Consider the following 23,946-nt stretch of genomic DNA (forward strand, 5'->3'; position numbering starts at 1 on the left):
GGGGGGAGCTCAAGTTCGGACATGACAAACCATCACTTTCGGTAGCGTGCGTTTGCGTGGGGATGAGATGAATATGTAGTGCGGGCTGCGTTGTAGAGTGTCAAGGGATTATGAGGGAGTGACGGGATCGTTGCCGAGTACAAATTCTGGGAAGAAATTAACTAAAGGAAGCTTTCTGACCATGTGAACTAATTTGTGGGAGGCATTTTTCATCACTTCTAGGGCAATTCCCTCCTGAATTCTTGCCTCTACTATAGAGCAAAACCAAACTCTCACATCCATGTGAGATATCAAACACTCCAATCTGGGAGACTGACCTTCTTTTACCGTAATCTCTCATTTTCTTGTAATTTAATAACACTTTCTTTTTTCTTTCTCCTCTTCTTCATTTTTTCCCAGAGAGGTTTTTGCACCTGTAATCCCAATTTAAGAGGCTTTTTATTAAGTCTTGTGAGGACTCTTTCCTTCAGTCTGATGCTTTTCAACCTGGCTTTAAGATGAAATCATAACGGTAAGGGGAGATGATGCACTGCGGTCTGCAATGGCTACTATGGCTCGCGCCTGTTTTGTTTAATGAGAATATATTCATTATGGAATTATCACCTTTACCTCAGTTGGAACAAACATGAAACAGCAACAAAAAAGCCTCCAATTCATCTTTCTCTTTTTGGCTCCAAACTGTTTTATTCACTGTCAAGGTGCTGGGATCACATTAGCCTGCCTTCTGCCTGCCAACCCCAAATCATCTTCCCATGATGCAGCGCTTCAAATCCCAAGCCGCCTCTGCGCCCTGAGGTTTACTAGTCTGTGTCAACAGTGGCTCTGCTGTTAGGTGGAACGAGCAATCCTTGTCCAAAGATTGCCGAATGTTCAGGGGACGCGCTGTGCAAATATCACCCGCTATGCCATTCGGCTAAAATAACATCCCTGAAATTTAAGAAAGTTTCAGGGCACCGGGGGAGCTTGGCCTTTCGAAGTCTCACTCTGCATAACAACAACGATGAAAATATATTCTGAGTCTAACGCAGTGGCTTCAAGCAGCTGCAGTGACTCGAAATATGGAGCGTTGATGTATGTATGTAGAGGGAGATGTGTATAGTTTACTGCCCATAGTAACTCTTTCACTGACACTGTATGTGAGGTCCTGTTGCCCCGAGTTGTCAGTATGTCTCCACACTGCTGTCACCAGGACAAATTCCTGTACATTTATTGTCCAAGTCGATTAAAATGATTTGGATTCTGATATTTCCCAATCCCATGCATTCCAGAAGATGCACACAGCTCTGGCAAAACAATCAATAAGCCGGCAGATGCCAGGGAATGTGCTGAAAGAGCTGCTTTTCTCCTCCCCCGATTTTAATAGATAAAGATCTAACAATAAAGACTGCTGTGTAGGTTCATTTGGGGGATCAATACTGGCTTTGTTTCCAGGGAGCCCAGAGAGGGCCGCGGTAAATATTGTTTCGGGCTCGGACACAATGCCCGCTGTGGGCCCTCTGCGAAGCCTCCGCCGCGGCAGCTTCACCCTTTCCTCTGGAAGAGGCTGAAAAACGAAGAGAGGCATGTCGGGAGGGAAGGGGGGAGGGAGGGAGGGAGGGAGGGAGGGAGGCGGCGAGGAGGCTTGGAGGAACGAACGTCGTAGGTGGCCAAAAGAAGCAGAGATGATGAAGGTGAAAAATTAAGCTCTCTCAGCTGGAGCGCGACACGTAGATTAAAGGAGCAAATAAGAGAAACGGCCCATCCGAGGACACTCACACAACATTCCAAGAGTTCCTGAGTCCCTCTTGCACAAAGAAAACCAAACCAGCCAAACAAACAAACAGATGAGCCTTAACGGCCAAATGCTATTACAACTCCAAACCTGCAGGTTTTGAAACTCATTTTGAAGCGGCTGAAAAAAAAAAACAAAAAAAAAACTCATACAGTCGTAAAAAGGTTTATTCTTTGGATAGCGGGACCCGCCGTGTTTTTCACGAAACGACACCAGTTATATTAAAAAGCTATGTCATAATCTCAAAGTAAAGGCTCCCTTTAAACGGCAATGGCTCTTAAAGGACTTGAAACTTTCTCTTAATAAACAAATGTCGGAGCAGGAGGGCTGGGGTTGGAGGGAGGAGCGGTGACACAGCGCTATGCAGCACGACACAGGAATAATTCTCACAGCGCTCCTCTATTAGCTATTGTCTGGGCAAATAAGTGGGAGTGTGTGCGGTGTGTGTGTGTGTGTGTGTGTGTGCGTGCTAAGATGACTAAAGAGGCATTGTAAAACGGTTTAAGAGTTTTGGAGAGCATGCAGGGGGTGGTGGAGGTTGGAGGGGGGGAAGAGGAGGAGGGGGGAGCGCAGAGCCATGACAACACCAAAAGTGGTAAACACACCAAACAATTTAAGAGCATCAATAGCATTTAAACAGCTTTCCTCTATTTAATTTCTTCTTCTTCTTCCTCATGCACAAACACACTCAGTTCAACTATATTTGCGTTTTCACCGCTTCTCTACACACACACACACACACACACACATCCCACTCACCCTTCTTGTGGCAGGTCTTCAGCAGGTGACTGGTGGGTTTGTACGGGACCCCGGCTAGCTTGGCCCCGGTGCTGCCCAGCCTGGCCCGGCCCAGGGGGCTGCCGTTCTGCTCCAGTCGGGCCAGCTTGGCCGGCGGGGCCTTGGCCTCTGCCATGCTGTTGACCAGCTCGCAGTTCTCCTTGCCCAGGCACGTCTCGCTGAGATGCTCCATCATTCTCAGCACCTCTGCTCACTATCACCTGGGGAGAGGGGGGAAAAAAAAAAACGGGACGCCATCGGCTGTCAGCTATAGGATTTGTAGTTTTTTTTTTATGTGTGTGTGGCGTAAAGGAACTACAAAAAAAAATAGAAAAAGAATTGCTCAAATGTGGTGCGAGGGAAGTGTCGAATGCAGAACCTTTTGTCTAGATATCTGGGATGCAAAAGACGTGAGCGGGCATTTATATAGGGCAAAAAAAAATGCGCTTTAAGTAATCGAGACCTCTGAGAACGGACCCATTACAGCAATAACTGTCAATTCGCCTCGGTTATGACGACTCGGGGCCCACGGTGACGTTTTCGTGCCACCGTAATGTTCCCATTTTTCAGCGCATGTATTATGTATGGGTGTCCCGCTAGAGACTCCCATGCGAGAAGGGGCAAACAAGCCCCCGTTTTAGCGCAAACACATTAATTTGCTGAGAGAGATTCCACTTGGATGAGTACAGTGCAGTTCAAGGAACAGGGTTCTGCCGTGGCGAACGCACGGAGGGGGAACTAACGTTTTTCGGTTTCTGAGTCACTTTGTGTGGCTTCACATTCATGACGCAGCTCAGGAGGGGAAGGGAGGCGAAGGCCCCGGGTGACACACACACACACACACACACACACACACACACACACAAGCACACACACACCGACATGGGACTTAACAGGTATGAACTTTTTTCTTTTCTTTTTTTTATGTTTTACGAGTGCAGACACTTGATAGCGAGTGATGAGTTTACAAACTGTACTTCGGGATGGGAGAAAAAAAAAAAAAAATAGACAGCTTCAGTAAAACTTCTAAACAGAAGAGTTGCTGACTCATCGGCTGCTCGTCAAAAGTCAAACTGGAGGAAGAAAACAAATAAAGGAAAGGAGGAATAGGTAGAAACAGGAGAGTGGGAGTCTCTATGGCTGCTTTACCCACAGGTGCTGTATTGTACTGAAGATAAAAAGCCACTGACTGAGGAGGAACCTGTCAATTAATGCCTTGGTTACAGCTAAAGGGTTAAACACCAGACACGTTTGGTGTAATCCTCTACAAATACAAGCTATGCTGATTTTTATTTTTAACTTGTTTGCAATTGGAAACTCTTGACAAGTAGCTAACTGATGATACTGCATCCCAGTTAGTGCATTGTGTTGATGAAAATGAACTGGCATGCTGTTGTCAAAGAGTGAAAGGGGCAAAATCATCCACCCCCACGCAAAAGATCATGAACTCTCCCATTCATAACATGCAATGAGGCAACTAATTCTCCAAAATGGGGGGGGGGGGGCAAAATAATCCAGACCCGGATATGGTCCGGATCCAGGTCAGGATTTTTAAATGACCTTAAAACACACACAAAAAAACCAGGAGCAATAGTTCAAATGGACACACAACCCAAAAAAATAGAGAGACCCGTTAAGGGAGGGGGGGGAAGTTGAGTTAAAAAATCTGCCAAACCAACCTGAAACGCAGCACTTCAGCACTGGAGAGCATATAACACAGCCTGGAAAAACGCGTCTTCTTCAAGTTTGGCCAGGGTAGAAAAACCAAAACAACTCCCACCACTTCACTTCTCGGTTTCTCTCTCTCTCTCTCTCTCTCTCTCTCTACGTCTGCATGACAACAACGGTTATTTATTCAGTTTAAAAAACACACGCTTTCTTCTTGCTCTTCAGAGAGAGGACTGGGTGGCGGTGTGTGTGTGTGTGTGTGAGAGAGAGAGAAAAAAAAAAAGAAAAAAAAAAAAAACAGAAACCCGAATCTGTAGAAGAGACGAGGAGGTCGAGATGGACCGTGATAGGCGAACATTGGTAAGCGGTTGTGTGTGTGTGTGTGTGTATGTGTGCGCGTGTGTGTGTGTGTGTGTGTCTGTGTAGCCCTAACGTTAGCTAATTCTGCCTAACTGGAGGAAAACGGTCATCGCGACCGTTAAAAACAACGACATTTAAACACAAAGTGAGCGGATAACTGCGTCCATCGGTTACAAGTGAGGCGACTTCTGCTTTAGTTCACACACTACAACATCCATCCACCGCTATCGCCAGGCAGTCGTACAGTACAGTTAGCACTAGTCGCCAATATTAAGCCAAAGCACATCGGACACAGTAGTAATAATAACGGCTGCCGAGACCTAACATCCCCGCTGTATGTTTACGGAGGGGAATAACGTACAAAAGGGATAACGTTACGACGGCTTTAACGTTAGATTTGACTACCGGTAGAAAAATAACCGACAGTGATCTTGCTATCGCGTTGGAGCCGATGTGGAGAGGCGATATGCGGACAGTCGAAACAGGTTCAAAAAAAAAAAAAAAAAAACACAACAAGGAGGAGGAAAAAAGTGCGATTTACTTTCCGATGTCGAAAATAAATAAGGCTTGCCGTGGATGCATAAGGAGAGCTGCCTGCGATAGTAATAGTAGGAGGTGTCCTGTTGGTTGGGATTGGCGTCCGGACGGAGCTCTTCTTTCTTTCTATCTCTCTCTCTCTCTCCCTCCTCTCTCTCTCTCCCTGTCTCTCTCTCCCTCTCTCTCTCTCTCTCCCTCTCTCTCTGTGTCCCCATTAAATTATTAGTTGTATTGACTCATCACTCCCCCCTCTCCTCGCTGGTGCTGGCGCTGCCTGTGCTTTCCCTTTCTCCTCCTCATTTCAAATGGGGTGGCGATGGTGTTGGTGGGGGTAAAAAAAAAAAAAAAAAAAAGAAAGAAAGAAAGGGGGTGGGTGGGGGGGGAGTGTGTGTGTGTGTGTGTGTGTGTGTGTGTGTGTGTGTGTGAAAAATAAGCCTTTAAAAACGAGATGATTTCCTCCGCATCTCGGGGGGATTCACACAGGCCGAAAAGTCCTGGCGGAGAGAGGGAAATAAAGTGGAGAAAGTGGACAGAAAAGCACACACACACATACACACCCACATGCACACACACACACACACACACACACACACACACACACACACAACGAAGGGGGAACGGTGGTGCGATTTCCGGCTGTGCGCGCAGGAATTTTTAATCAGCTTGATTAGAGTGAGGCGGTCCTGCATTTATTACTGAGTAACACACAGATGCATGCACACACACGCGCGCACAGACACACGCACACACACACACACACACACACACACACTAGGAGCTAACAGTCTTTATGCATCATGTAGTGTGGTTTAGTAAAAAAAAAAAAATAGTCCGTTATGTAGGTTTTATTTTGCAAAACAGCAGATTAAGTGTCATGCAGTGATGTGTTGGGAAATAAAAAGGTGGGTGAACTATTTGACCTCCAGGTAGTGGTCATTTTGAGACAAACAAGCGCCTTAATAAACACAAAAAATCAATATTTTCATGAAGGCATTAATTTATGCTTTCCCCTTCTTAAAAGACCCCCCGTCCTCCATAGCATGATGTATGCTATGGATTTACATCATGAATATTTATATCAGCCTGAAAAAGCGGGTAAGCTCTGATTCTGCCAATAATAAAAAGGTGAGTGAACTATATGAACTCCAGTGGTTATTCTAAGACAAACAGCCACCATAATAAACAAAAAATATAAATTCAAATTTCATTAAAACTACAATTTATGTATTTCCTCCCCTTAAAGACCCCATTCACATATAACTTACATACTACTTAGTATGATGTGTCTTATGAATTTACATCAAAAAGTTTTATATCAGTCTAAAAAAAGAGGGTATGCTCTATTCTGCAAATAAAAAGGAGGCTAAACTACATGAGCTCCAGTTAGTGGTCATTCTAAGACAAACAACCAACAAAAAAAAATCAATTATATTTTCAGAAAAGCATTAATTTATGCCTGCCTCCCCTTTAAAGACTCTATGTATAATATGAATTTACATCACAAAGGTTTATATCAGCCTAAAAAAGTGGGTAAGCTCTATCTGCACACTAACGATCACATTAACGATGGGCAAACTGAGCTGCTACATGCCTCGTATGTTGTTGATCTGACTGTCAACTGTATACAATAGACAATAACGAGTTTCTCAGCTGAATATCTAGTTACTGCATTGTAAGTATTGTAAATAAAAGGATGGGTAGACTATATTACCTCCAGTCAGTTACCATTATAAGACAGATGACCACCATAATAAACAAAAAAAAATCTATTCTATTTTCAGGATATCATCAATTTATGCTAATTTATGCTTCCTTAAAAGACCACATCCTCTTATATCTTACATCAGTGTGATGCTACTTAATAGTAATTCACATCATAAAGACTTATGTCAGCCTAAAGAAGTGGTTAAGCTCTATTCCACAAATAGAGAAGTGAGTTTTGGTGGGTTTACCCTCCAAAACTGCGTCCCTGATAGAAGGTTGTTGTTGATCTGACAATATATAACTGTCTTCTTAATGGTAAATAATGCAAAGTTGGGAGGGTTTCTCAGTTTAATGTTTAGCTATTGCATTGTTATTATGATGCTATTATCTCGTTAACTTTTCCCTCATGACAGGCCACGCTGTACTATGTCAAACTGGATTATGTCAAAATATTAGAAGAGGTAATCACTGTTGATATTGTCAATAAAACCCTGATCAAGGGATCATCAAAAAGTCAAGAGTGGTGGAAGAAAGAAAGAAAGAAAGAGAGGAGGAATAGAGGCAGGAGATTGGTGCAATCTCTACAAACAATAGCAAACTGTAAGGTCTTCTTAACTTGACATTTTAGCTATTGTTATTATTTTGTTATTATTTCATGAACTTTTCCCAGAAGACAGGCTGCACTGCATTATATCAAACTGGATTAAGCCAAAATATTAGACGAGGTAATCTCTGTGGATATTGTCAACAGAAGCCTGATATGGTGTTTGCACCTAATCTTAAGGTGGCCTAATAATAACTGTTTCACCTCGCCTTCTTGAGCAAAGGCTAGACTAATGTCTGATGAACACACACACACACACACACACACACAGAGGTGACAGTGAATGCACCAATGCTGTTGTCTACTGGTGTGAATATTGGTACAAGGTGTTGTGAGCGACTACATTTTGCTCTCCATCTTTGGGTCCTAACCTCTGAAGAGCCAGAGGGGGGAGTGTGTGAGGCGAGGTTCAGTGTCAAAACCACAAGGGAAATGCTCTTCACGTCTGTTAAATACACACTTTTACACACATGTGACATATATATGGTGATACTGATAAATAAACTGTATGCTGGACGAAAGCACCGAATGGCAGAACCAAAGTAGCATTCACTGCCAATATACTGCAAATTCAAAATTGGGCTTTTTTGTTGCAGCCGAGGAAAATGACAGGCAGTGTGGGGGAATCTGATCCAACTCATAAAGCTAATAACTGAATCAAACAAAAACGCATGTCTGTCCAGGTTCTGAAAGAGCAAAAACAGGAAACGAACAAAAAACAGGAAGTGCTTACACCTATCACAATGACAAACCAGTGGGTGTTGGCCTACTGCGGAGGTCAGACGCATGTGAAACGCTACATAACACTACGTACTTATTAATAAATCCTGCCAGGGCCCATAAATTCCCTCCGTGTAAGACCATAAATACAATAATAGTCGGCGTCTCACACAAAGCTGTTGTTCCATAAACAACACCAACCGCAGACGTGAGCCTCTAAGATTAGCTTGACAGTAACCACTGTCAGGTGACGGTAGTCAAAGAAACTGCAGTGGAACGACTATGAAAAAACATGTGATTTTAGGAAACTGGAGTGGATTCTTAGAAATGAATTTGGGTCCATGTGGAGGAACGCTGAAATTTCAACAGATGACAAACCAGTCACTGGGAAATGATGGCAGAAACGGTGTGGCTTTGTTATTACTGTACTAGTGATACAGTACAATTGCAGTTCCCACTCTTGCCCTTGTTGTGAAACCATATCTTTGTTCCTCCCACCCACGGGAGGTCAAAAGTTTTCTCTTTTTTGAATGGCCAAAAGGTTGTATAAAGACTTCACAGCACAAGGCTAGCGGACGAGCCTGTGATGGAACAAGACAATGCGAGGCGCGCCTTCTGCACCTGAGATGGAACAATCTCTTGTAATATTGACACCTACTTAACATGATGTGTTAGTTTTGAGGGGGTGGGTGCATTCTGAATTGGTCCCATGTCTGTGGTTTCTGACAGGAAATGGAAGAGTTGTCGAAACAGCTAGTATTAGACCCGAAATGTTTGCATTCATGAGCTGAGAGGCTGCTGCACAGATTCAACGATCATTTCTTATCTTGCCATTCTCAGGGTTTCAGTGAGATGCCAACATTGTGTACTAAACACAGCTGCGGTATGCAGTGTGGTTAAATGGCTCTGCTATGTCTGTGAAAAAAGGACCCAAACTGTGGAGTAATTACTATATTTGCAGAGATTTATTCCAACATGAGATATTATTCACCGTCTGAAAAATGTGACACGTATTCCTGATAAAGTCACTGAAGGCAAGTTATTAGCTATCTTTAGCCCTTTACTCGCACAGTAGTTACATGTAAGAGGATGGAATTAGCCTGTAATTATGTTTTTATTATTTTTGATATTGGACAAAGAACATAAGGTAAAACATTTTCCTGAAATATATGAAGTCCTTCAGTTTTACAGAATGTGGCCACTGTTCACTAAGGTTCATTGGTGTCACTCTGACAAATACAAACATGTAACACACACAGGCAGACAGCCCCCCACCCCCACCCCCACCCCTCCTCAGCAGATCACTTTGCATCACCTAGACCTGTACGCCACAGACACAAATTCCCGACAGTCGCTGCATCATGTTTTGCATGTTGACATGTTTTCCATGTTGACATGTTTTACACGATGTTCACTACGGCTCCCATTCTCTCTTTGTTGTTTTTTTTTTTTTTTTTCCTTGGCGACAGAGAACGGCGTTCGGAAAACAGGAGCGACGGTGAAAGCGAGCCATTGTCGGCAAATGCTCTTTTCTATCTGGCATGACGCAAGCAGCCGCAGTCATTTCCACTGTGATTGTCGGGCACCATCAGAGAGCATCGATAACCCCTGCCAGGCCTTGGCACCGCCAACAGGTGCCGGCACTGCCAGCTAGGTTGGCACCGACGTGGCTGTGAAAACCCTCTGACATCCAGAAGGGCACAGATTTGCACTGAATGCACCACTGAATCAACACTGCTGATTATCAATTAACATATACCGTTTTGTATCGCACAGAAAGAGGAAAAAATGGGCGGTTTTGAAACACAGAAAGCCTGTTTCACAAAATAAAAAAAAATAACTAGCTGTGTGCTATTATAGTCATGCATTGAATACAGATTTAGCTCTGTTCAAGGTGGGTTTTTACAGGTCTGTGCTGCTTCGCGTTGGAGAGAGCCATGGTATGCAATGCGTGTATAAAAGTGTAATTGTTCAGACTGGATTTTGTGCCTGTTGGCTACGTTTCTAAAGAAAACATGAAAAAGAACATGAGGAACATGAAAGACTGGATGCTAAATTGCAACAGAAAGAACCTCATATTTAAATGTCAGAAGTCATAGCATTACACCACAGATACATTTCACCTTCACTGTGTGTATTACCACAGCTATGTTGTTGTCATCCTCACAGTTATCTCAACTTTGACGTTTGGCCTCCCGTTCCTTAAACCACATGTTTATGTCTCAGAGGAGAGCAGGAATGAAATAATGTGGGCTCCTTATTTAAAAAGCCACTGATGGTCTCCGCACAAAGCAAGAAAAAAAAGACTGAAAATGAATAAGAAAGTGTATCATTGTTGGCTCGGCAATGGGGAACGGCTTTATTTATCGTGGCAGGCGAAGCCGGCGCCATCACTTACTGTACGTAGGTGTTGTGATGTCTTCATGCTCGCCACTTGTGATGCTTCTAATGGGCATTAATAAGATTATTTGGATTACTAATACAAATTAGTCTGCGCGTCGAGTCTGAGCGCTCAGCGAACACAAACGGCATGGGGTAAGCGCTGTCAGCGGTTAGACCTTGAGCTTTCTGTGAGTGTCTCCCACAATAAAAACACACACAAACATAATAGTATTATTAAAGGCTGCAAAGGATTTAATAATCTGTCGGGGGAACATGACAGAACACGCCTGCATCAGTGTGGGTTCACGGATGAACCTCAGCGAGACAGACGATGATGTGTACAGTAAAAAAAAAAGGAGGACGGTGTACAGTACAGTAGAGGCCCGCTGTGTCGCCCTGCAAAGCCAAAAAGCTGTTAAACTGGTAGTGAGACTGGTGAAAATGCAATTTATCTCTAGATTTGTCTCTAGATTTTGCCCAGATAAAAGTACAAGCAGATCATATATCATGCAATGGCATTTATGGGTGTAATTTTTATTGATATGAACTCTAAACCCTAGTCAGACCTTTGACCTTTAAAGCACGAAAGTAAAAAGTATCGCTTTTGTTTGCCTTTGTGGGACGATATGTAAATATGTAGACAAATACATTTCGAAACAAGCGACAAACTAAACCAATGCATGAGCCACTAAAACAAAACATGACGACTTCATTTCCAAAATGCTGTATGGAAAAAAAATAACTACTGGAAGTCGGAGATATTGGATGACGATCACAGAGGATCTGGTCTGTAACAGTGTTATCATTCTGTCAACCAGTGACTCAAGTTGCCCATTGTCTTTTAAGAAGTACAGTAATTTGTTTTAATTTCGTGCTGTCAATCATTTTATAAGAAGTCAGCGTCACTTTTTCCAAACGGTCGGTAACTCCACACAGCTTCCCACATGAACCGCACAAACTCCGACCGGCTCTTCCTCTTCCTCTCCTTTCCTTCTTCACTCCTACAGAGACTTTAGGGTCCAGCAGCATTGTTTATTAATGTTTCTTAATAAGACATCTGGGGACTATGAAAAATCGCTTAATCAGTCGCTAGGAAGTAAGCGTAGATATGCTGGATATTCCATAATGAACATATCCTCCAAATCAGATTAGTTTCATATTTTCTGTTAGCTCCTCACACAGCGAGTATGGCTTTCAATTACTAGAGAAATAAGGTGATTTTTTTTAACATCTCTCAAATGTCCGTGCTGCGTTGTGGGAGGAGGGGAGGCAGCGAGCGAGCAGAGAGGGAAAGAAAGAACAAGGGGAATGTAATGAACTTCTGAGAGTCGCCTCCTAAGTGCTTAATTGTTTTATAATCACATGAAGTCGACAAAAATAGAAAAGGAGCGAGAGGTCTCCACCTCAGGTCTGCTGACAGGAAGGCCTACCGCCGCCGCCGCCACCGCCTCGCCTCGCCGGGCCGGGCCTCCGCCTCGCCGCCGAAGACAAACATCACCCGAAACCCGCCGATCTCTGCTGCTGTACGAAAGCCCCCCCCACCTCCCCCCCCTCGCCGCCGCCGCCGCCGCCCCCCGCCTCTCTCTTTTCTCATATCGTAACTCTCGACGCCCACCCTTACGATGTGTGGTGTGCACTGTACGCAATGCAACTCCTACACACACACACACACACGAACACACAGGCAAGCAGCACACTCACACACACACACTCACACTCACACTCACACTCACACTCACATCCGCTCAGCCAACAGCGAGCCCGGCGTGTGTCAGCACTGTGTCTAACAAGGCCTCGGCCCTGACCCCGGCCCCGGTGTCGCCGGGTCGACAGCGGTGCCGCCGGGCCGTAATTACCTCCGAGCCACCGCCAGGCCGCTGTCAGGAAGCCGTATTAATGATTCCAAACTCGTTACGGCGTCCCCGGGTCGCCGAGAGGACCCTTTATCGGCTCGCCGCCTTGTTTATCACCCCCACACCCCTCCTCCTCCTCCTCCTCCTCCTCCTCCTCCTCCCTCCCTCCCTCTCTCTCTCACTCGCTCTCTTTGCCTTTATCGAATTATAAAACCAATTAGTCATAGAACAATCAAGGGGCATCAGAGGCAGGGCGGTTTTTAAAGAAATGACTTTTCTGTCACTGCTTGCGGGCGCCGGGTCATCACATGACCGAATAATTACAACTCTAATTTCTGCCTCGTGGATTGCAACATATAAACAATTAATAGAGTTAGAAAGACAGGCTTGTGTGTGTGTGTGTGTGTGTGTGTGTGTGTGTGTGTGAGAGAGAGAGAGAGAGAGAGAGAGGGAGAGACACTGAAGATGGCTTTGTCCACACTTTGTTGTCGCACTGAGAGAGGACAGACCGAAGGGGGGTGAGAGAGGTTGCCATGTCCTGCTGGGTTTTCCTGTAGCGGCAGAGAGGCGGGGAAGGGCAAACTCCCTGGCCTTGTGGGGAGTTCTTGAGAGTGTTAAGGAAATGAAGGCAGGTGATGGGATGGTGTTACTCTCCTCTGTGCACGAGTAATGAGGCTCCACTGAGATAAAGGGGAAAATGGAATATATACAGTATATATCGGGAAAAAGACTCTTAATATCTAGGCTTAGGCAGAAGTATTGAATAAGAGGTGCAGACTTAAGGATGTGTTTTTTTATCTACATATTTTTCTTTGCACATTTAATCCCTTGTCAAAGGATGCATCATCCATCCACTGACGAACAAAGCAGTTGATAAGGCAAGGGTGTGTGTGTGTGTGTGTGTGTGTGTGTGTGAGAGAGAGTGAAAGAGAATACAGTATCTGTTGAAATTGTTTCATCGGAGTATGTGGGTGGGTATTAACAACCTGATCTTAGCGGGATGCGCTTTCCTGCAAATCGCTCTCTATTTTTTTTTTCTTGCATTATCTGAACAAAGGATTCAGAAAAACCTACACAGATCGGATAAAGACAAGCATCGGAATAAAAGACAATGAGTTTTTTTTTTTTTTTTTCAATAAATAAAAACATATGTTGAGACCTGTAATAATGTGATTTGAATCATAGAAACTTAGATGTATATGCTTTCTTAAATTGTATTTGCTACGGTGGCATGAAGCATGCTAAACAACACAAAAAAAAAAAATCTAACATAGGGGGAATGTCATTTTGTCAAAGCGTGACAAAATCGACATGACGGACTTTGGTGTTTTATCTCCCGGGGAGGACACGCCAACCCATTCGGCAAACAGGGCTGATTGTGAGGACCCAAAAACAATGTGACGCTTTTATCACTAAGCCAAGGAATCTGGATCAACAGTATGCAAAACATATGCCAGAATAAATGCAGTTGAACATGCCGGGACAACATAACCCCCCTTTTCTATTTTTTTTTTTACAAAGAAGTTTCCAGATAATGACAAAACGAGCTATAACTCCCGAGTCACACACTAAGCACGCACCCAGGGTGGTATGTCTGTAATTGTTGGGGGGGTGTGTGGGGGGGGGGGACTTCTTACATTTTTGACACTGAGCCCTGGAATGCACAAACAATCCCTATTAAGACACCCAGTTTTTCTGTTTCCAAACTGGTTGTGACATGTCATCAAAAAAAAAGGCTGGGAATCATTGTTACCTTTCTTCTCTATTAGCAATCATAACAGAGCTATTTCATACGGGGGGGGGGTGGGGGGGGAGGGAGGTGGAATCCCCAAAGAGCCACACATTAAAAAACGAGACAGGCCTCTTATTTACTGGCGACAGTCTAATAAATACATTTGCTGGCAGCTAAACAGGTATTTACTCTGCTCCCTACCACAGGTATAATTTCACTGTTTGCTGAGCTGTTATTTCGCTACAGCGATAATTATCGAGGTGGTAAAGAAAGACGATTAATGGTTTTAGCCTAGATATCAGTCTCAGCAAAGTGAGGCGCAGCCCAGCTCTAAACTCCGAGCAAATACTCAACAGTAGGAGTTTTAATAATGTGCGTCTTTGCTGGGGGAATTCGAGGCGCCACCCTCCTCCGTATTGCATTTCACACAAAAAGCTAAGGCGTTGTTTAGCTGCCGCACACGTATACAGGTTTTCCACTGTAGTGTCAACAACGTTCCCTGGCTTTTTCTTTTTCTGAAACCAATAAAGAAGCTTCAGTGCACGGTTCGGTTTTAACCTTAAGTGATAAAGCGGTCTTAATGTCTTTTCGAAGCGAACTACACCGCAACAACAAAAACACAACCTCTGTTTTTCCACTGTGCAGACTAATTGGTCTCTCAGGAGAAACGCAGGACAAACTTTGGCGTTTACTCTTGGCTTCATCTGGCGACCTGCTCTTCTTTCGTTCTTCTAACCCCGACTCTGACCGAGAGCTTCGCATCCCGACGTCCATCTACTGTCCTTCTACTGTGTTTCACTGTGTCTGCGCTCACTTTTCTTCACACCTGGCCTCCACTCTGGAGGAGCGAGGAGGAACCGGCGTGAAGCCTCCGGTCCCCTCGGTGTCTTTGAGCGTACGCGCCGACGACCTGACAAATGAAGTGGCAATTAAGCGAGATGTGATGCAAAAGTGTCACTGGGATTAGAAAGGGGTTCGGAGGAGTGTGGAGAGGGGGGGTGGGGAGCGGGAGGGCCGGAGGGAAGACCGGAGGAGCCGAAGATCACGCAAGCGATCACCTCTACTGTAGCCACGTTTCTCACTGCCTGCGAACGCTACAGTCTGATTTCCGGCTGTACTACCATAAAGCGTGCAGCGTGCAGTAGTTTCGATTAGGGGTAATGAAAAGATAACCTAAGAGCGAGAAAAAAAAAAAAAAAAAACATCTGGGGATGACGGGGCTAAAACCTGTCACTGGAAAGTCAGAGATGGAGAGGTGGAAAGGTTTGAGATCTTTTCCTAATTGTTAATTGCTCTGCAGGTACAAACACATTCAGAGGAATTAATTAAACCCAGCTGATTTGTAGGCTTTACAGCTGGATGTGTATGTGTGTGTGTGTGTGAGACCCTTTAGGCACACGTATGCACCGTGGCACCGTCCTCACCCTGTGATTCTCATCATTCCTGCCAAACAAGTTTAGTCGGGAGACATTTTTTTTTTGCCAGAAGATCAACAAGCTACTGTGGATGCGTTCGTGAGCGTCTTTGTGCCACTTACGCAAACCGCCACGCGATAAAGACTCGAAGGCTGAGAGCGAGGAGTAAAACCGAGAGGTCTTGTGTCAACGCTCACAAGCTGCCGTTGAGGCTTTCATCTGTCTGAGGACTTTTACAAGAAGTGACACTGGCAGCCTGAGACAGGAAAAGGGCTGTGTGTCATTGCTCTCGAAGGCACTGACCAGATCAACCACAGCACCTTGAGCTGCCTCAGATCTGCAAAGAAGACAAACAAAAAACAAACAAAGCAAAAAAAAAATTTTTTTAAATCACCGCTATTATGCCATAACCTGTTTTTTTTTTCTCCTGCAAAGTTGCCAGGCTTGACCTTGTAAATCGCACGCGAACGAGGAAAGTACACAACCTGACAGACAGCAAGCAGCCGGCGAAACTGTCAGCCATCACAAATTGTTGAGGATATTTACTTTTTTTTAAAAATAATATTCCAATCAAGTTTCTGCTTTGAATGTAAAGTTGTTTACTAGCTTTTACTTTGATTTACTCTGCATTTTGGGTCTATGATAATTCTCATGGTGCATCACTAAATTAACAAATTAAAAGCATCTTTATGGGAGGTTAGACCTACAATACAAACTCTGGTCTTTGTTTTATGAATGTATTATGACTGATGTCTTTATATAAATGATCTCAAGCAGCACAGTTAGGGACAGTGGTCATGCTGTTGGGTGAGAAATGTGAGTTGTTTTCTATGCAGAGGAGCGGAGAGTGAAACCTTTAGAACCTGAGAAAACCACAGAGCACCAATGCCCACACAATCTTAAGATGGTACTATACCTTCTTATAACTGCTCTCTCTCTCTCTCTCTCTCTTTCTCTCTCTGACACACACACTCTCACACACTCACACACACACTCACACACATACAGGACTGGTCGTACCTGAAATTACTTTATCAGCACTGTGACAAAAGCCACAAGGCAGACCAACAGCATTACAACTCACACTACCAACTGTGTATCATCACACCCATCTGAATACCTCACATCAAGTCAAGCAGAGAGAAAAGTAGCAAATATATTTAACTGTTCAATTCCCTTTAAGCCTGTCACAGCTTCTGTTTTTTTTGCTTCTCACAGCAATCATATTGGCCTGAGTGCGTTTTTGAGAGCTAAGTGAAACACAAAGTATTTCATGCTAAAGCTATAAATGTGTTGAAGCAAGTTGACACGTAATTAAATAGTAAGTATATGGAGAGAATAAATGAAGTGGCTCTAATGGCCTAATAAAAAGTAGTAAAAGTAGATGGCCAGTTGGAATGGGATAGAGCCTCAGCCTTTATAACAGATATGTCAGCGATTTGATAAAGAATGTGGTTTGTCAACACACACACACGCACAGACACACACACACACACACACACACACTTCATTACAATAGGTAAAAGAACAAAAAATAGAAAGGCCTGCACTAGCTAAATTATAATCCCAGATACTCCTCACATCTTCATGCACAGAACTGCAACAGTGTGGCAATATTGAGTATTTCTTTAAGAGGAATAATTTGGAAGAAAAAAATAAATATAAGCAACTTTCTTCACCAAATTCGACCGGTTTCTAAAATCATCAGGTTGGTTATGGAGCAGCGAGGAAGGCGACACTTCGTGCTCCTCTGCTATGCGCAATGAATAAGTTGTTAAATGAATTAGGCGAGATGAATACTTAACCCCACGTAGCCTATATCACATGAGCGCTCTGCTTATTTGACACAGGCCTGTTTCTGCTAAATTAAAAACAGTATAACGGCTGGCACAAAAGTCACGTTATGGGTGCTTGTATATATTTATCATTGATGACATTCATATCCTGAGATATTTTTTTGCCTATGAAATATTAAATCCTAACAGCCACTTTTGGTCTTTATGGGTTGTAAAGTTATTTTGATGTCTGGAAATTGCCTGTAATTCATTTAGACGCCAGTTAATTTATCCATCTTATTCCAAGGACGCACACCTTATTTTTATGAGTCATGCAATATACGAATATTATTTTTTTTTAAAAACAAAAATCAACCGTATCCAGTTTGCGAGAGAAACAGTTAAAAGAGGCAAGTGACATGAAGACAGCAGAGAAACAGATGAATCAGGACACAGAGTCTACAGTGTGGAGCCGTACCTTTAAAGTCAGCAGTCGCCCGACCTCTTGTTTTCCATCAAAAGTTGAGCAACCTCTAGACACTGCTCCACGACGAGAGATCCAAAAAATAGGCAACTGTTCTGTGGGAGAAAAAAAGTGGAAAAAAAGTCAAAAGTCCTAAGGATGACAGGGGGAGTGTAGTCAAACCCGCACTGGCGGAGACTGCGTAAAAAACGGCTGAAGTTGGGGAGCGCACAGCGGATGGAGCGCAAAAATGCGAGCAACCGTGCGCTGCGGGCAAAGGGGCTGAAGTCGAGTAGAGGAGAGTAGCGGCATGTGAGGAGGGCTGCTTTGAGAGGGTGGCAGGTAAACGAACCGCCCCTCCCCGTTTCTGATGCTCAAATCGATGATTTGCCAGCTGTGGCGCAGCTTGTCTCATTGCCCCACTTTGGTTTTTACAGCCGCTCCTCTCCGACGCGCTGCTCTCCGGGGAGAGAGAGAGAGAGGAAGAGAGAGAGAGCGAGAGAGAGAGAGAGACAGAGTGAGAGAGAGAAGGCTAGGCTACTGCCAGGAGAGCCCTCACACTCATTCATTTTCATATTTACACGCCACATGTTTGCATGTCAAGAAGGAGAAGGAGAAGAAGAAGGGGAAAAAAAGTCTGGTAAAATACAGCATTGCGCGCACTGATATGCGTTTTGCTTGGTATAGAGTGAAAGCCTGTTGTTTTACCGGTGGAGGATGGCAACCTGCCAACTATCCTCCCCTCACACCTGAGGAGAATATGAAACCGTAGCCCGGTAGTCTGCAGATTTGTTATATCAGATGCTCTTACCGATATAAAAGAGCCGCTCATTAAAGCAGATGGGTTGATTCGTTTGAAAACCGAACTATGCAAAAAAAAGTTTTCTAAAATAATTAAGTTTGAACAGTGCTGGTTGAAAGCGAGGCTAATACAGCAGTCTGTTCCCTTGCAGTGTTTGCTGAAAGCTATTTTTGCAATTAATTTCACAAATTTAAAGTAGGCTTTTAGTGGAAAATATTAATTATTCGCAGTATTCAGTGATGAACCTATTAAATGCAGGATTATTGCACCAGACAGACTTCTATTTTTTTCAATGCAAGCTGTTGCTTTTCTCTTAGAAGTTAGTTGGCTCCGGCAATCGCACAAAGCCTCTCCATCACATTTTAAGAGTCTAACAATCCGACCGTGGGCCTATCCAAAAATAACAAGCTATGCAAAAGGAATGCACAATCGTAAATTTACACGGATAGCACAACAATTTGACAGAAAAATTGTTTATTTTCTGGACACCTTTAAGAACACAGCCAGAGGCGAAAGCAGCCACCAGAGGCAAAGAGGATAAAGACAGATAACGGAAAAAAGGAGTATAACGCCTTTTATTTTCGCCTTCACAGTGTCTAAATGTATCTGAGCTATTTTAATTGATTTCCAGCTGTGACTGCATTGATTGCCGTTTGAAAAGTGCAAATGGGACAAATTGAAGTTTGAGAGATTGGTTTATATAAATTACATAAAAAGGAGGAAGATGGTATAAAGAGAAATCTGTGCTCGTAACTAAGAAACGTCTGAATGGTGAACCGTGTTACAGCCGAGGCTGATGTTGTAAAACAGCAGCATTAATGTTACATTGATATTTAGATGGATTTTCACATTGAAATAACTTGAAATGAACATGAACATGAAAATTCCTCATGCAAGAACAACAGCATGGATATATTATTCATTCTATAATGTGTGTGTGTGTCTGTGGGCATGCTCATTTGTGATTGTATGATTGTGTGTGTGTGTGTATGTATCCGTGCCCTTGCACACACACGTATCTGCCTCTCTTCATGTGTTTGTATGTCTTTGTATGTGTGTGTCTGTGTGTGCATGTGCATCATAGACTGTGGTGTGCATGCACATTTGTGTTTGTGTCAGTGTGTGTGTGAGTGTGTGTGTGTGTGTGAGAGAGAGAGAGAGAGAGAGAGTTTGTGTGTGTGCCCTTGCAAACGCTTATATGCTTGTGTTCTTATGTGTATGTCTTTATGTATGTCTTTCTCTGTGTGTGTGTGTGTGTGTGTGTGTGTGTGTGTGTAAAATGATTGACAGTTTGCATCTGCACACAGGCTAACTGCTCTGCACTAGCAGGTGTGCTGGAGCCCGCAGGTAATGCAGCTGTTTATGTACAATATGAGTGTGTCTCTCTCTCTCTCAGGTTTATCATACGCAACAGACTGATCACTTTACATCTACACTTCATTTCTACATCCTGTTTAACATAAAATGAGTGGAAGAAATAGCTAAAATAGACTGAATTCAAGCTGAAAGCCGGAGAAAAGGTTTTGGTCTTAAAATCACCCGAATCATTTTGATTGTCCATGGTGACTTTATCAGACATTTATCAGAGAAAACAGAACCACTCCAGCCTTTATCGTAAGCCGACACGTACAAATACTTCTCAGAAAAGTTCATTTGTTGTGGTTTTGGGACTCCACAAAAGTTTCATTATGAAGCATCCGAGATCTGCATTTCAAAAAAAAGCACACAAACACACACACACATACACACACACACACACACACACAGACACACACTGTCTCTCCATATGATTCACAACAGCACCGTTTCCTGCACTCTCCTGGGAGAATGAATGGGAATTGAAAAGTTCCAGTAAAGAGATTCAGATTTGCCTCGTGCATAATTGTAAATTCATGCTAAGTTAAGGATGTTTTCATCATTACGGACAACAGCTGGTGATTTCAATGCAGCATTTATTTATCCAACAATTCAAAGATTGGATTATGCATGTTGGTGCTGCCGAGTCCTCCCGCAGTTCCCAGCTGGGCCACAAGGGGGACTGGTGAGTCTCTCCGGCACAAAGTGGGTAGAGAGAGAGAAGAGAGAATAACAGGGCAGCTAATGATGACCCCTCTCCTTAGGCTCTTTTAAATTCAGGGTTTTAACGTCGCATGTTGTGATTCAGCAGGTTGTGCCAATATATTTCTGATGCTCTAGATTAAAAAACAACAAACCCTGACCTCTCCATTAAAACACATGCAAAGACTACGCAGAGAGGGTTATTAGTGCAAAAGCTATGTGTGAGAGCTGTGGAGGAGTTCCAAACGTTAATGCAAATTGGTAATGTGCATCTATGTTGTTGAAGCATAAAGAGGGCATGGGTAAAGTACAAAAAAGAAAAAAGAAATGTGTGAAGTGTAAACAAATCAAAGTAGACCTTGAGCCGGGCCCTGAGACATTTCAATCGTCTGCACTTTTTTCTGAGGACAATAAACAGCACTTGGAAAATTACAAGGGTTATACACCCCAGAATTAATCTTTCCAACCCGTAACTAAATAGAGAGACACCGTTGCCTCTCCATCAAGTGGGTATATTTTAATTACAGGCTATTGACTACTGAAAGTAATTTGTCTCAGAAAGATGCCCAAGAGCTAAAAGACAGACGTCTCGTCTAAATCTGGAATGCTCAGCCCTTTTTTTTGTTCTGATTTTGCGGTTACCCTTTGCAACTTTCTTCAGTCACTCTTTTATAATTGCTCACCTTTTAAAGATTAACAAGGATTCCTGAGACGACTAGCACTTGCCTACTCGCCTTATCCGGGGTAAGCTCTGGATTTTCAGATTTTTCCTTTTCTCTGATCACCTCAGCGGGCGACTCCTCTGTGTGTTTCACCCTTTTGAAACTGAAAAGGGTGTAACGTGCAACCTGGACGTCCCGGGTTTGAATCCGGACCAGGACCTTTGTCGCATGTCACATTTCCGGTCTGTCCTCCCTGTCAATCACCTCATTAAGGCAAAATGCCTTCTATAAAAAATCAATTCAAATGTTGAAGTCTTGTCCACCTCACTTTTCAATCCGATATCTCTTTGAATTTGCGAGAGAAGCGATGGAGACCTAGATTATTTTTTTTTTAAACGGAGGTGTTTGACTGCATTTAACAAGCTCACCTCTCAAACGAAACACTATTAATCCTCATTTATTTGCTCTCCCAAGATGCACTGCAGCGCCAGGGAGGACAGTGGAGATGAGAGCCAATCAGAAGAATAAAAGCTGACCCGCACGCCTACAGCTGCTAATGGGATGTCAGTCAGCTGGGCAAAAGAAAACAGCAAAGAAGCGTAATTACTGCCTGGTGCTGGTGTAAACTCTCCCATCATCTGTGGCAGCTTAGTGTCACTGAGTGTGTCGCTGCATGTGGAGAACACGGTCTGTGACTCAGAGATCCAGTTGTTCCATTCCTTCTACATTTGTTTTGGAGAAGTGAACAAGTAACCTCTCTCCTTCTACAACTAATCTCCTATTTGTTGTACAGCAGAATGCATTCTCAGTTTACTTGCCTGGGTAAATACGGATTAAAATAAACAGGAATGTGCGACTTTTGGTTAGTTTCCTTGAAGGCGTGTGACCATAAAGGAAAGATCCACCCTAAAACACTGTTAAAAAAAAACACAGCTATTGGCGATGTACCGTGTCGCATTTCTGCGGCCATTTTGTTGCCTGGCGGTGGATTTTTCTGATTCCCACAGATAACCGGCCAAATGTCGATGACGCAGAACATGTTTCAGCGATCTGAAACATCAAAGGTACACGACAGGTTTTGGTTTCCGTCCGTCTGAATCAGAAGAAGCGAGGGCTTCTTTCTACACTCACCGTTTTGCACCAACGTTTAATCGTACAGGAAGAAATCCATCATCAAAGAGGCAGAGAGACCAATTTCTCCACCGACAGTAGCCTCAACAGACCAGCATGCAATGCAGCTACAGCTTACATCATTGCAGATGTGTCGTCAGCAGCATCTGCATTCTTTTAACGTGAACAACCAGACACAGAACACCATGGTATCACTCTCTCGCCTCAGTTTCTCGACTGGAAAAACTTGCTTTCGCTATTGCTCTTTCCAATAACATGTATACAGCATTCTTGTTAATTTTTTTTTGTTTTGTCTCCATCTGTGGTGCTCATTGCCCATTGCTGTGGCGTTTTTGCGTTGCACTTCCCAGAAATCACCTGTCATTCGAACAGTGTGGGCGGGACTGTGACGTCTTTTTCCTTGGATTGTCTGTTGATGAAGTTTGAGTGTCTGTAGGTGGCGCTCTTTCCTTTGTCTGTTCATCCATGGTGGCTATCGCTGCTCATGCTAACTACCCAGTTCTTCTTCTTCTTGTGTTTATTACAAACTGCTGTTGCTGCTGCTGGAAACGTAGAACGCATCACTTTCTGTGCGTCAGAGGATTTTTCCTGAGAAATACCTACCAGACAGCGGGCGTTTAGAACAACAACATGTAAAAGCTCTCATGAACTGGATACAGGTTGAATCACTGTGTTATAGCAAAATGGACTTTTATTTGTATGAAAATGTCACAGATTATTACTTTAAGAGGCGTGACACCTGTATGCGGAGGACAGATTTACAAACATGGCGGGATCATGAAGGAAGAGCATGTTCGAAATGTTAAAAAGTCAATTGCTCACTAATTACTACAAGGGGAACTTCAAGTCAGACATCCGGCGAAGCTCCACGGTTTGGTTAACTCCCGTTCAACCTTCAGCATTCAGCCCGGCTTGTTTGCGTCAGGTCTGCAGACGTGGCGGGATGTCGGGCATGTCAACCAGCACGGAGCCTTGGGAGCTCCCCCGCGATACCGGGCCGCTGTGTTTGACATGCATCTCAATGCAGCGCCGCCGTCACAGCGAGACACCCTATCTCCTGGAGAGTCTATTAGCTGTGCTTAATTAAACAAATGTGATTAGACTGATCCAAACTCACACAACTGAATCCCCGGTAAGGAGTCAGGCATGAGAAGGGGCTGCGGAGAGGAGGCAGCGTCACGCATGGCTCGTCTTTATTAATAGTGCCTATTACACACTAATGCGCAACTCGGGCGAGCTGCAGAGTTTATGCGTGGATAATGCGCTCGGTCGGCGACGTTTCAGGGGCGTTTTCTAAAGTTTTGTTAATCACGGTTTAGTGTCGACTGTGAGAGAAAATGAAGCTTGGACTGTAAAGAAAAAGCTGTTCACTAATAACGGATTGATTACTGGTAATTCGGTGCAAGAGGTGGGTTGGATTTAGATGTGGCTGTCAATCACAACCTGGTGGAAAGCAACGGAAATTCTCACCAACTTGTAATAGATGAATCATCGAAAGAGACAGAGAAAGAGCGGGCGAGAGAGAGACTAAA

General features: G+C 43.8%; 1 protein-coding gene across 3 annotated transcripts in view; it reads right to left on the minus strand.

Moving 5' to 3' along the window:
• satb1b (SATB homeobox 1b) overlaps positions 1-18,125 on the minus strand; it is a 62,837-nt gene extending 44,712 nt beyond the window's left edge. For all 3 annotated transcript variants that reach the window (XM_071524290.1, XM_071524298.1, XM_071524282.1), the window contains exons 1-2: positions 17,777-18,125; positions 2,531-2,769 (exon numbers count right to left, since the gene is read on the minus strand). In XM_071524290.1, the coding sequence (XP_071380391.1) occupies positions 2,531-2,744 (214 nt within the window). In that variant the 5' untranslated portion in view covers positions 2,745-2,769; positions 17,777-18,125. The remainder of the gene's footprint in view (positions 1-2,530; positions 2,770-17,776) is intronic.
• Positions 18,126-23,946: the final 5,821 nt, after the last annotated feature.

The sequence above is a fragment of the Centroberyx affinis genome, unplaced genomic scaffold (genome assembly GCF_046629955.1).
Source record: "Centroberyx affinis isolate AG114_WGS23_722 - 3 ecotype Tasmania unplaced genomic scaffold, CSIRO-AGI_Caff_v1 ptg000105l_1, whole genome shotgun sequence".
Lineage (NCBI taxonomy): Eukaryota > Metazoa > Chordata > Actinopteri > Beryciformes > Berycidae > Centroberyx > Centroberyx affinis.